Source organism: Delphinus delphis, chromosome 3 (assembly GCF_949987515.2).
Source record: "Delphinus delphis chromosome 3, mDelDel1.2, whole genome shotgun sequence".
NCBI classification, from domain to species: Eukaryota; Metazoa; Chordata; class Mammalia; order Artiodactyla; family Delphinidae; genus Delphinus; species Delphinus delphis.
This window is the reverse complement of record NC_082685.1, coordinates 97,482,192-97,494,677: the sequence shown is the minus strand read 5'-3', so window position 1 is coordinate 97,494,677 and position 12,486 is coordinate 97,482,192. Positions and strand designations below refer to the sequence as shown.

The following is a 12,486-nucleotide window of genomic DNA, read 5'->3' as shown; positions in this document are numbered from 1 at the left end:
AATCTGCCTGCCAATGCAGGGGACACGGGTTCAGGCTCTGGTCTGGGAAGATCCCACATGCCGCGGAGCAACTAAGCCCGTGCACCACAACTACTGAGCCTGTGCTCGAGAGCCCGTGAGCCACAACTACTGAAGCCCACACGCCTAGAGCCCGTGCTCCTCAACAAGAGAAGCCACTGCAATGAGAAGCCCGCGGACCGCAACGAAGAGTACCCCGCGCTCACCGCAACTAGAAAAAGCCGTGCGCAGCAACAAAGACCCAAAGCAGCCAAAAATAAATAATTTTTTTTTAAAAAAAACTTAATAAAAGTGAAAAGGCAAGCCAAGGAGTAGAGGAAGATATTTGCAGCAAAGGATTTGTATCTCCCCATCCATACATCTATCAATATTTATCTATATTTTTTTCATACAAATCAATAAAGAAAAAGGATCAAGAGGAAAATAGACAGGAGGCTTAATTAAATACATTTCACCAAAGAAGCTATCCAAATGCTTAATAAAAACATGAACAAAATGTTCACCATCATCAGTAATCACACCTGTCAGAATTGCTAAAAGCATGTTTGTACTGGTGAGGATATGATGCAATAAGAACTCATATACTCCTGATCAGCAATATATTCTATGATCCAGCAATTCTACTTCTAGGTATAAACACAACAAACTGCCCACATATACACCAATATTCAGGTACGTGAATGTTCCCAGCCACATTACTTGTAATAGCTAAGAACTGGAAACCACCTAAATGTTCATCAACAGTGGAACGGTTAAGAAACTGGATGTAGTCATACAATAGGATACTCTACAATGAAAATGTACAACTACATGGGTGAATCTCGTAAACAAAATGTTGAGCGAAAGAAGCCAAAATGAATAAAAAATATGTATGATTTTACTTAAGTAAAGTTTTTAAAAAAAGCAAATTTACCCCCCCTCAAAAAAAAAGGAAAGTAACTGTTGTCAAGCGTATGGAAAAATTAGAACCTCTATGCTTTGCTGGTAGAAATGTAAAAATGCTGCAATCGCTGTGGAAAACAATATGGTGGTTCCTCAAAATATTAAAGATAGAATTACCATATGATAAAGCAATTCCACTTCTGGTTATATACTCAACAAGATCAAAAGCATGAATTTCAACAGATATTCACAATAGCCAAAAGGCAGAAGAAACCCAAGTGCCCATCAACCAAAAAATGAATAAACAAAATGTGGTATATATACACAATGGAATCTCACGTGGCCTTAAAAAGGAAAGAAATTCTGTCAGATACTACAACATGGATGAGCCTAAAGAAATTATGCTAAGTGAAATAAGCCAGTCACAGAAAGACAAAAATAATATAACTCCACTTATTTGAGGTTCCTAGAAGAGTGAAATTTATAGAGACAGAAAGTAGGATGGTAATTGCCAGGGCTGGGAGAAGAGAGGAATGGGGAGTTCTTGTTTAATTGGTATAGAGTCTCTGTTTGGGAAAGTGAAAATGTACTGGAAATGGATAGTGGTGATGGTTGTACAATAATGTGAATTACTTATGCAACTCAACTGTACATTTTAAAATGATTAAAATGGCAAGTTTATGTTATGTATATTTTACCACAGTTAAATAAAACACAAACCTGAACTATGGTGTTAGAAGTAAAGATAGTGCTTAGTCTTCTAAGGAAAGGGAAAAAGGGAGAGGATGGTATTTAGAATGGAGCGTGAGGGTGGGGTGCTTCAAGCGTGCTGGCAAAGTTCTATTCCTGGATATGGTTATCAGTGGTGGTAAATGAATGCTTGCTTTATGATAATTCATAAAGCGTCACACTTAAGTTTTATGTCCTTTTCTGTTTGTTATATTTTACAATAAAATCTTTAAAAATAGCATATGTATATTACATGCATGTTCACAGAAAACAAAATATTTCAGTCATATATCATTACAACTTGTATTTTGCTAGCAGTCTGTAGTAGAAAGGACTTGGGCTTTGGAGTCAGCCATCAGCCTTGGACTTGAATCCCAGCTTGGTCATGTAAAAACTGTGTGACATTCAGCAAATCCTTATCTTCTTTCACTCTATTTTCTTAACTTTATAATTAAGAATATGACAAGTGTTTTACACAATGTTTTGAGAATTAAAATTTTATGTAAAAATGTACAGCACGTTGCCAATCAAGTAACAAGTGGTCTAAACATATGAGGCTCCATAGGCTTTCCTTTAGAAGACAAATTCCTTCGCATTATAAAATATGTTTTCATTGGATAGTCAAGAATATTCTTGTGTGGAAACAAGCTAAAAAGAGTACAGATCAAGTTGAAAACTGCCCCAAACTATGTTATTTGAGAGGCTGTAGTTCATTCTTTCATTTTAATTGATAAAATTAAAAAACAAGCAGACTGGATTTATAACTTTGTTGTGAGGGTATAAAGTTATACTTCAAAAATGTGAACAGACAATAAAGCCATGAAACAACAATTAGTCAAATATTTTTAAAGAGCTATTTATTAGAATAATAAAAGAGAAAACTTATCTTTTAAGCACTGCTACTACTTAACATTTTAAAAGATTCCTTTTGTATCCAAAAGACAATGGGACAGCCTTTGACTTTCTATATACCATTTACAGAGTTTTAACTGTATATCATACAAATGCTTCCAGTTTCATCCAAATCTACTGTTAAATTACCCATGTAATTATCCCAGTAGAAATCATTACACCTTTTTATTATTAATTTTATTAACACTTTACTGCTAGGAGTCTGGGTATGTGTATTTAAATGTAGTTCTCAGAGTTTTTATGATGACAAGTATAGGGAACACTTCTATATTATTTTATGGGGGAGGAGTGTGTAATTACTAAGCAATTACTAAGCCACTAACGATATAGGTAAAAAATAAGTGGTCATTAAGCTTACTTCAAGGCATACTTTTCAAAGATCCCAATGGCAGCATCTTTTTATACATATTTCCATTAAAATGAAGCTAATTCAGTTATATATTCCACCTATGATGGGACTATGATGTGACAGCTCTTTCTTCTGATCTTTGCCAACAAGAGAGTAGTTATCAAAAGTTATGCATCAATGTACACAGACAGCAAAAGGGGTAAGAGAAGGGGAAAATTTATGTTTTCAGACTAACATGAGCATAGAATACTGTATGTAAATGGAAATTTCAAAATGCTTATGTATCTTTTAATTGGAAGTTTAACCTTTATCATCATATTTATTATACACTTTACTTTCTAATTTATCACATAGTATTGTTTACTGTTCTCAATCAAACTTAATTCAGTTAAATAAAGATCACAGATTAGAAATATTAGTACCTCGGTAAATTCTCAGCATACAATTCTCATTCCCCTGTATTCCCTTTCTGTTACAATCCTGTATTGCTAGCGATCCTCCAACTACTTTCAAATCTAAATAACTACTGAGTGAGGGCTTCCTCTGTGCAAGTACCTATACCCAGAGTAAATCAGCTTGATTTCTCCCTAACCAAGAATTCCCCGTAGAATCTTGGGTATACAGAAATTGTAAAAATATCAGTTTGTTTCATTTTATTTAGACAACCATGAATTGGGCCACAAATTAACTTTTTATTAATTTCTAGTTGTAAAAATCCACCCCTACCCCCCTACCCCTACTCAGTTCCTTCAAAGTAACTCTTCAATATCAAGTTAAGGTCAACATAGGGTAGTCATCATAGTATTTTATGGAAATTTATATATAATCTATTAGTATTTTGGCAGAACAGAAATTAGCAAGGAATGTGAATTAGAATATGACCCTCTGAAGGATATAAATTGTAATTTCTATCTCCTTTTTTACATCACAGTCTATTTAGTAAATATTTATACTTATTTTTCCAAGGGACACAGAAAACAGCTCAGAAAAGTGAGAAAAAAAAAAAAAAGACATACTTCACTGAGCTTATTTTTAATCAGAATTAGCTATGAAGGAAAACATTTAATTCAGGTAATGAACTTCATAAGGGACATTGTAAAATCCTGCTGTTTTGAAAAATGTTTCTGCCTTTTTCAATATTAAAACATTAAAAAGATAGAATGAGGCCACGGAAGAACTTTGGAACTCCATAATCAAACTGCCTTACAGTATATGAAAATATGGTTTGTAAGTTTTTTATGAACAAGGATGTGTCTTACACATTTTTGGGTACACTCTGCCTTTTCCTACACTAGTGTAGTATATCCAGACTTAATAAACAAATACTTTGCTATAATATCATTGGCCTTTGTATATTTAATGTGAACTTGGCTATGTTTAGGAGGTCAAATCCCACCTCACACAATGTTACTGGAGTGTTTTAATTCTACTTTCAACTCAGTGTTCACTGTATTTGATATTGTTTGAGACATTTAGATAAGTAAATAGAGAGGTTGGATATGATTTTTAGTATGAGAACTCTCTTTATAATGGTATTTGCTGGGATGATATTTGGATGGCAGGTAGAAACCAGTAAGAGAAAAGAACTATTCAGCTCACCTTAGCCTAATGCTGTAAGCTGCTGTTCGTGGGACAAGCTTTAAGGGGCAAGGGCCTAGAGAGTGCAAACAACTTACATTTGCACCATGCTTAATTCTATTTCCTCTACTCAATGAGCACCAATGTGCTATTCAATGTTTTAAAGTTAATAAAATGAAACTGCAGTGAGGCAAAAAAAAAGAAAAAAATCATTTGGTTTTATGTATCAACTTCCACTTGTACCAAAAGCAAAAATACAAGTTACTGTAGGAGTTACAGATCTGGGAATGTCAGACTTACTCAAGGCCATGACATATTATTCCACTGGATTTCACTAAATTCCCCCCAAAATGTAAAGCATGTATTCAGTTAAAAACGTACTACCATTTTGTTGCAAGGCTCCTGGCAAACCACACATCAAGCTTAAGATTTAACTTGACTTCTTTGGTGATGCACCGTTTAAAAAAAAAGTCAAAAACAAAAAAAACAATTCAAATCATGATTTCGTAGAGATCAAAAGAAAAACCCCCAAATCAAGCAGTTAACCTGAAGTAAAAATTTCTTTTATTTAAAAATAAAAGTAGTTTACATAGTCCTCCCATTAAAACATATCTACAGACATTTTCTTCTGAGTGGCACAACTCAAGCTAATGCACTTGCTAAAAAATGGATTTTTACTACTGATAAAGCTTTGGCACAGGCCAATTCGATCCTCCACCCGTTCATGTAATATAAAAGAATAGATTCTTAAAATAAAGGAGAGCAAATAACCAATAGAAAACAAAATGAGAAATAAAAACACTAATATAAAATTTTATGATAGAAAAGAATGCCAAATCTGAGTCTTTTTCAAGAAATTTGAATTTTATGAAATAAAATAAACATTTCATAGCAGGTTTGGAGAAAATTTAACATTTCAAAATCACATCTTAGAGACAAAAGAGTTGGAATTTTGCTGCATTAAAATGTTTATGGATGGGTCTAGTTTGACAATTTAGCCTGTGGGATGTGACTTTCACAGTCTGTTGGCAGTTTGTAGGCAAGCCATCACACCTGTGACTCTGTGGTTGATTAATGAGTCTTTCAGCTCATTGCTACCATCTGAAGGAGGGCTATGGCCTTTCTGAGCTTCACTGGTTTATTCGCCTCAAACTGCAGTCCTGCTGAGGTATCGTCCATAAGAAAATCACACCTAGTTAAAGCTAATGAAAACCTCAATATGTCATTTTCTAGACAAGTCAAAAAGCATGTAAAACTAGACAAAAGATGTATTCAAGTAACATGAATGCAGTTTTGTCATAACCTGCCAATCCAAAGAGACATAAAAAAGCTTTCCTGTGACATATTTCAGTGTCAAATTTTAGAGTGATAATTCTGAATTCTCTGTTCTGTAAGAGGGCTTCTACAATGCCAGCTCTTTTGCTATACCGAACTTCTACTTTCATCAGAACTACAAAGATTCTAGTTCATGACCAGATAGCCATTTAGCTTTAATTGTCTATAAATGATTAATCCAATTGGGAAATTTTTAGGCCTTATTTCAAGGTTCTCACCTTCAGTTGTTCTACTTGAAGTGTGTCTGCTATTCTATGACTTTTTCTTGAGTGCAAGGCCGCACCGCAACTGCTTTTCCCCCAACCTTGCCCTAGAGACTGAAAAGCCATGTAAAACAAAAACACGTAATGCCTTCCCTATCCTTTTAAAGTGTGAACTAGAGAAGAGGAAGGCCTACTGTGAAAACAGTCCAGTATAGAACAAAATGGTGGGAAATTAAGGAAACATGGAAGATAGGAATATTTTTCTTAGGGCTTCATACTTTAGCTTCATTTTTGAAGCACTATGAATCTCTGAAACTTCAATAATATTTAAATAAATACTAAAATTTATTTTAAAGGTAAATACCTGTTATTCTTTAATCTAGATTTTAGACCAGCATTCCCTTCCACAGTTTACATATATAATACAAAGTTTAGCTATATTTAAGTGACAGAAAGACTAACAAAACTCTCAGTACTATCAATAAATGAGCAGTAAAGAATCACGTTTCCATTCTAGCAATTACCACTTTCTGATCTTTATTATCATCACAATCATTGCTACTTTTCCAATTACCTGTTTGATGACTATATTAAGAATTATGGAATAAAAAATAGTGAGTAGTGTACTAATCTTAATTTATAATGTGGTGATGTTTATTTGGAAAGAATGATTTTGGCTGATAAAAATATCGATCCCTTCAAGAACTTAACTGAACAATGTCAACAGTGACTTTTAAGCATTCACAAAGTGTTTGATTATTTCAACAAGTTTTCAAATTGTTGTATCAATTATTTCAATCTTGGCTGCAAAGTTAAATTACATGGAAAACTTTTTAAAAGTACCAATGAATGGCTGTGCCTCACCTAAGAAATTATAAACTCAATTTTTTTTTCTTATACTCTTCCCAAATAATTCTAACATGTGTCCAAGGTTAAGCACCACTGCTCTATATAATTAATCCTCACGTTCATTTTGCTAATCTAAAAGAATAAAAAACTTAATCCTACCAGGGAAAAGAGATTTCTCAAATTAAGTTGGAAAATAAAGTCATCAGTCTTTAGGATTCTTAGATCTATTACTATCGTTTATAAGAAAATATGCTGGACCATGAATCAGAAACCCTGGGCTTAAGTCATTGTTCTGCTACCTGCTAGTTCCATGTCTTCAGTAAGGCCCTCAAGACAAATGTTTTCTAAATTATAAAATGAGAAAGTTAAGATTTCTTCCAGCTTTAAAAGCATGTTCTCAAATAATTTCCAAGGGTGCAGAGTGCTGTTCTTAAATGTGAATCAGAGTATTATTTGATTCCATAACTAAAGTTCGGATCTAAGCCACGATGAACAGATGTGCATCACATAAGCCATCACGCTCCTCTCCTGTCTATGGCAGACATTGCTAATTGATCTCAGCATTACAGGAAAAAACACCACTCTCCTGGATTTTTCACTCATGATAAGACTATTTTCTATTTGGGAGTTAAGTACTTATTAGCTGTTGAAGGATTTCAGGACATGCCACCTCAAAATATGCTGCTTTGGTGCACTGATTATTTTGAGCTGAAGACACTTCAAACACAGCCAATACAGGGAGAGGCATTTTCTGAACTCCCCTTATCTGCCTAAAGACAGATCCTCCAAAAGGAACTCAATTGCCATAAATCCCCTTCCCAGGTGTATCATTAACCAGGGGAAGACTAATTCTTCCCACAGGAGAAGAGATTAGAGGTCAGACAACCAGACAACTTTGCCACAAACTATCATACCTCCCATCTATTCTTCTAAAAGCCCATTCATCTTTCCTAAAAATCTTTTACTCTCCCATAAGTAGCCTACATTCCTTCTCCCCTTCACCTATAAAGATGATATATAAGCTCTCAAATCTCACCATTTTGGGAGGTATTCACTTTTCCCCCCTGGTAATGCCCCCCTGCATGTAATATTAAAAATTAATATATTTGTAAACCTTTTTTCCTGTTAATCTGTCTGTTGTCCATTTATTTCATAGACCCAGCTATCAGACCTAGGAGAGTAGAGGGAAAGTATTTCCCCACCTATGTTGTTTTATTTAAAAAGATTATGAAAACAGAGTAGTCAGCAGAGGACCAAAAATGTCCAGAAAGAATAAAAACTTGTTAGCACAGTTCAGAAGCAAGGACACCCTGACTCACAACATGTGAATCAGGTCTTAACGGCAGGTATAGCCCCATGGAGAGATGCTTTACTCTTACTCATCGAATAAATTTTTTTTGTCATAACGTGGTTTCTTTCTGATGTCAATTTACCTTGAGAGAGAGAATGAACAGATCTGCTTCAAGTTTTATTTTTCACTGTAAATTAGTAAATTGGAACTCTGGTTTTGCACAAGTGTCTGATGAGTTTGGTTAGTGTGAGTCAATATTTCTGTATGAAACCAAGTTACCAGACTTTCAAAGCTGAAAACCAGATCATATACTAGGGTAGAAATACCAACAAAATTGTGTCTGGCCCAAGAGGTCAGTTGGTCCTCTAGCAGTGAGGCATTCAGTGAGGAAAACACTTATAGTGGAAATAACTCAAATAGTTTCTAAATAAAATATTTTCTTATATAAACTAAGAAAAAGGAAGCTTTAAAACGTACCAAAACCTTTTCATTTTTGCAGGGTTTTTTTCATTACAAATAGTAACTTATAAAATGTTGTAATGATGCAATAAGTTGAGAGTCAATGCTCTCTGAGGGCAGGACCCCCATCCCATCCAGCCCTAGTTGCCATCTCTCATGATAAGTCCTTTACCAAAAGACAGACTAGTCACACCATCTGCTGCCTCCAGGGAGACAAGTTGCACATTTAAAAGTATGGCAATATTCCACTATAGCATAATGAAGAAAATGAAAAACATATTAGCAAACTGAACACTTTGGGGAAATTTCATTTTCAAATTGTGTGCTGTTTTGCTTTTAAAAACGTAAAATTATTAAATAGAAGGTGAGAGAAAGCAAATATTCCTCCTTGTAGCAAAATTATGACTGCTTTTACTTTGTGAAAAATAACATTATTTCCAACAAATGCATTAAAATCATACATATAATCCACATTCTTGGAGTTGTGATGAACAAGCATCTATCTCTGACATGCACATACTTTTGCTAAAATCAAATGTCAGTCCTCAAATCCCAGTTAGCTTATTTGCTAAATGAGAAAAATAAGCAATTAATTAGAAAAGAATTCCACTTAGTTTCTTCTTCAGAAACTCCCTGGGGTCTTACAGATTTAGTTTGAGGCTACCTCAGACCAGCTAGTTCAGAGCAACAAACATGAACATGCAGACTAAGAAGCATCACTACCTCTCCTGGGCATTCCCACCACTGTCAGGTAACTCTTACGGTTCAGAGAGAAAGTGAAGCACTGAAGAACAGACTGTGCAGCTCCAAAACAAGCTGCAAGTACACCGAGAGATTAAGAGCACGACAAATCAGGTGTACCTCTCCTACTTGACCAAGGCCGGTATTAAAACTACGGGCTTCCCTGGTGGCTCAGTGGTTAAGAATCCACCTGTCAATGCAGGGGACACAGGTTCGAACCCTGGTCCGGGAAGATCCCACATGCAGAGGAGCAACTAAGCCCATGTGCCATAACTACTGAGCCCGCGAGCCACAACTCCTGAAGCCTGGGCGCCTAGAGCCCATGCTCTGCAACAAGAGAAGCCACCGCAAGGAGAAGCCCGCGCACTACAACGAAGAGTAGCCCCTGCTCACCGCAACTAGAGAAAGTCCGCACACAGCAACAAAGACCCAATGCAGCCAAAAATAAATAAATAAAATAAAAAACAAAACAACCCCAAAACTAGCACATCTTGTCTGAAGAACCATCAGTCACCCACCAAGAGTGCCCTCAGGAAGCCAAGGCTTATCCAAGCCATACATATAAATGTATGGCAAATAGAATTTTAGTGACACACTACAAGGCCATTTGATCTATGAATTACACTGGCCCAGCAATTTCTTACACATTCCTGAAAACCTTCAGCGTCAGATGAGGCCAAGGATTCAAAAGAAAGAATCTGTAACTCCTTCAATATTCCCCAGTTATGGGCCAAAGTAGTACAGGTGCCCCCCTTCTCTCCCACCAGCCCTCACTCAATTCAGCATCTGACTTTGTCCTAAGCATCCTAACATTCATTCACTGTGCCTATATGTTGCAAATAGAACTGATTTAGAAGTGAAAAATGCAGTGAAGAGACCTTTACTCTAGCCAAAATAACCTGGATGACCACTGCTCACCTTGGCTCCCTGGCTGACTCACGTTCAACCATCAATACGCAGCTCAAGTATCACCACGTCCCGGGTGGATTTCCTGACTGCTTCCGCATTCACTGGAGTGAGCTCTCCCTCCCCTGTGATCTTCCAGTGCTCTTGCATGAACCTCTATAGTATCTATAACCACTGATTTTTTAGTCTGTCTCCTCTACCAGATTCTGAGTTCCTTGACAGCAGAGGCTGTGTCTGGCTCATTTCTTTATCTGCTGTACCTAGTGAATGTTTGGTGGATGGATGAATGAACAGTCACAGATCCATCTATTTACTCAAAGGTTTGCTGGACTGAATAATGAAATAGAAGTATTCTTATAATCAACACAGTGTTTCTTGTGGGTTACATAATACTTTACTTTCATCTGCTAACAAACGTATTCTCTGTATAATAAAATAATAAGAGTCTGAATTGCCGTTTACACAAAGTTATCTATTTCCAGGGAGTCCTAACTCTCTAAGTCCTTTACAGGTCTGACTTGCTGAAATGGACAAGTGGATGTTCATCACTGGTTCAGGCTGAGCCAGATGAACAACTATGGAAAAGACATAATCCTGATGAAAAGAACCTTCTGGGCAAGTGAGACAGGCAAACAACAAAGCTTTAATCAGTTTACTGACTTCTTTCCAAATCTGGTCAGCCCAGACCAATTCCATTTACCCTAGGACTCTGACTATTAATAGGTTTTAATTCATTAACCTAGAATTGTCAATTATTTGACAATAAGAGATTCACTAGCTTCCAGGTCAGTTGTTAAATCCCACATCTCTCTGTGGCTTTAGAAAACTTTCATTTTACGGAAAACTAGAATATTTTATTTTTACGAGGGCAAACTCGCAGGCATTTGGTGTCTCACAGAATACAAATGATAGGAGATGGAAATTTTGCAAAGTAATTGAAGGTTTCTAGGCTGAGGCCAGAAAAACGTTAGTGCTATGAATAGAAATAACCCAACTCTAAAGAGGCATTTTTTAATGAAGATAATTATCATGTTAGGACTACTTTATGAGATGAGAGTTACTACATTAAAATATCATTACAGTGAAAAATCCAAGTGTGTATGTGATCTGGAATCTTATTGAACAATTAGAACTGGAGCTCCAGATGACTCAGTGGCATAGATTTAGAGGTTCATATTGGTGGACCTAATCCATTCTGAGGACATGCGTTATTTAGCTAACATAGCATTAAAAAAAATAAAATTTGGATGTTTTTATCTAGGTATACATTCACCTCCCTGTACTGTATTATACCTCGCCTTTACATTTTTGTATTATTTGCCCAGCCCCTGAATGCATTTGATCTGGATACCTGGGATAATCCCTTAAAGCCACAGAAATGAATGAGTTAGCTGCAGAAAAAGAGGTGGGAAGGATATAGAGAGCTGGTGAATGAGAGGACGGACGAAGGCTAAGAAGCCTCTAGTAGTATCTGAGGAAAGAATAAATCAGAACGTCTGTCTTTACAGGAATTCAAGAAAGGGATATAGATGTAACTGGGGATGGGGGCCAAGAGAATAATCAGAAATAGGAGAAAAAATCTTTGAATCTGAAGGAAATCACAATATCGAAGGGGCCTACTCAGTGCCATGAGAAACCAAAGACTCACACATTGACACAATCTCATTTCAGAATGACCAGGGGCGGTTGCTGGGAGGAGTTACTTAAAACAAACAAACAAAAAAGGCACCATCCAGGGATATGATAAGGAGAAGAACCGTCTGCCATCAGATTTCTCATAGGCAACATAAAATACAGGAAGATGTAGTTTCTTTATAAAGTCAAACATAAATGTACCACACAACCCAGCATTCCCACTCCTAGGTATTGTCCAAGTGAAATAAAAACCTATATTCATGCAAAACCTGTACACAAATGGTTATAGAGGCTTTATTCACAATCACCAAATACTGGAAACGACCCAAAGGTTCTTTAACAGGTAAGTGGATGAACAGACAGTGGTACCTTCACACAATGGACTGCTATTCTAGAAGAAGAACAAGCAAGTGGAAGAATCTCAAACTCATGATACCAAGTAAAAGAAGCCAGATTGAAAAGGTGACATACCATATAATTCTCTTGCAATGACACTCTTGAAAGAAAAAACCTACAGGGACAGAGAACAGATCAGTAGTTAGCAGGGATTGGGATGGGGGAAGAACTGACTACAAAGGGTCAACACAAGGGAATTTTTT

General features: G+C 36.2%; 1 protein-coding gene across 1 annotated transcript in view; it reads right to left on the bottom strand.

The window, feature by feature from the left end:
* KIAA0825 (KIAA0825 ortholog) overlaps positions 1-12,486 on the bottom strand; it is a 401,025-nt gene that overhangs the window by 174,609 nt on the left and 213,930 nt on the right. The window contains exon 21 of the mRNA XM_060009154.1: positions 12,359-12,398. Coding sequence (XP_059865137.1) covers positions 12,359-12,398 — 40 coding nt within the window. The remainder of the gene's footprint in view (positions 1-12,358; positions 12,399-12,486) is intronic.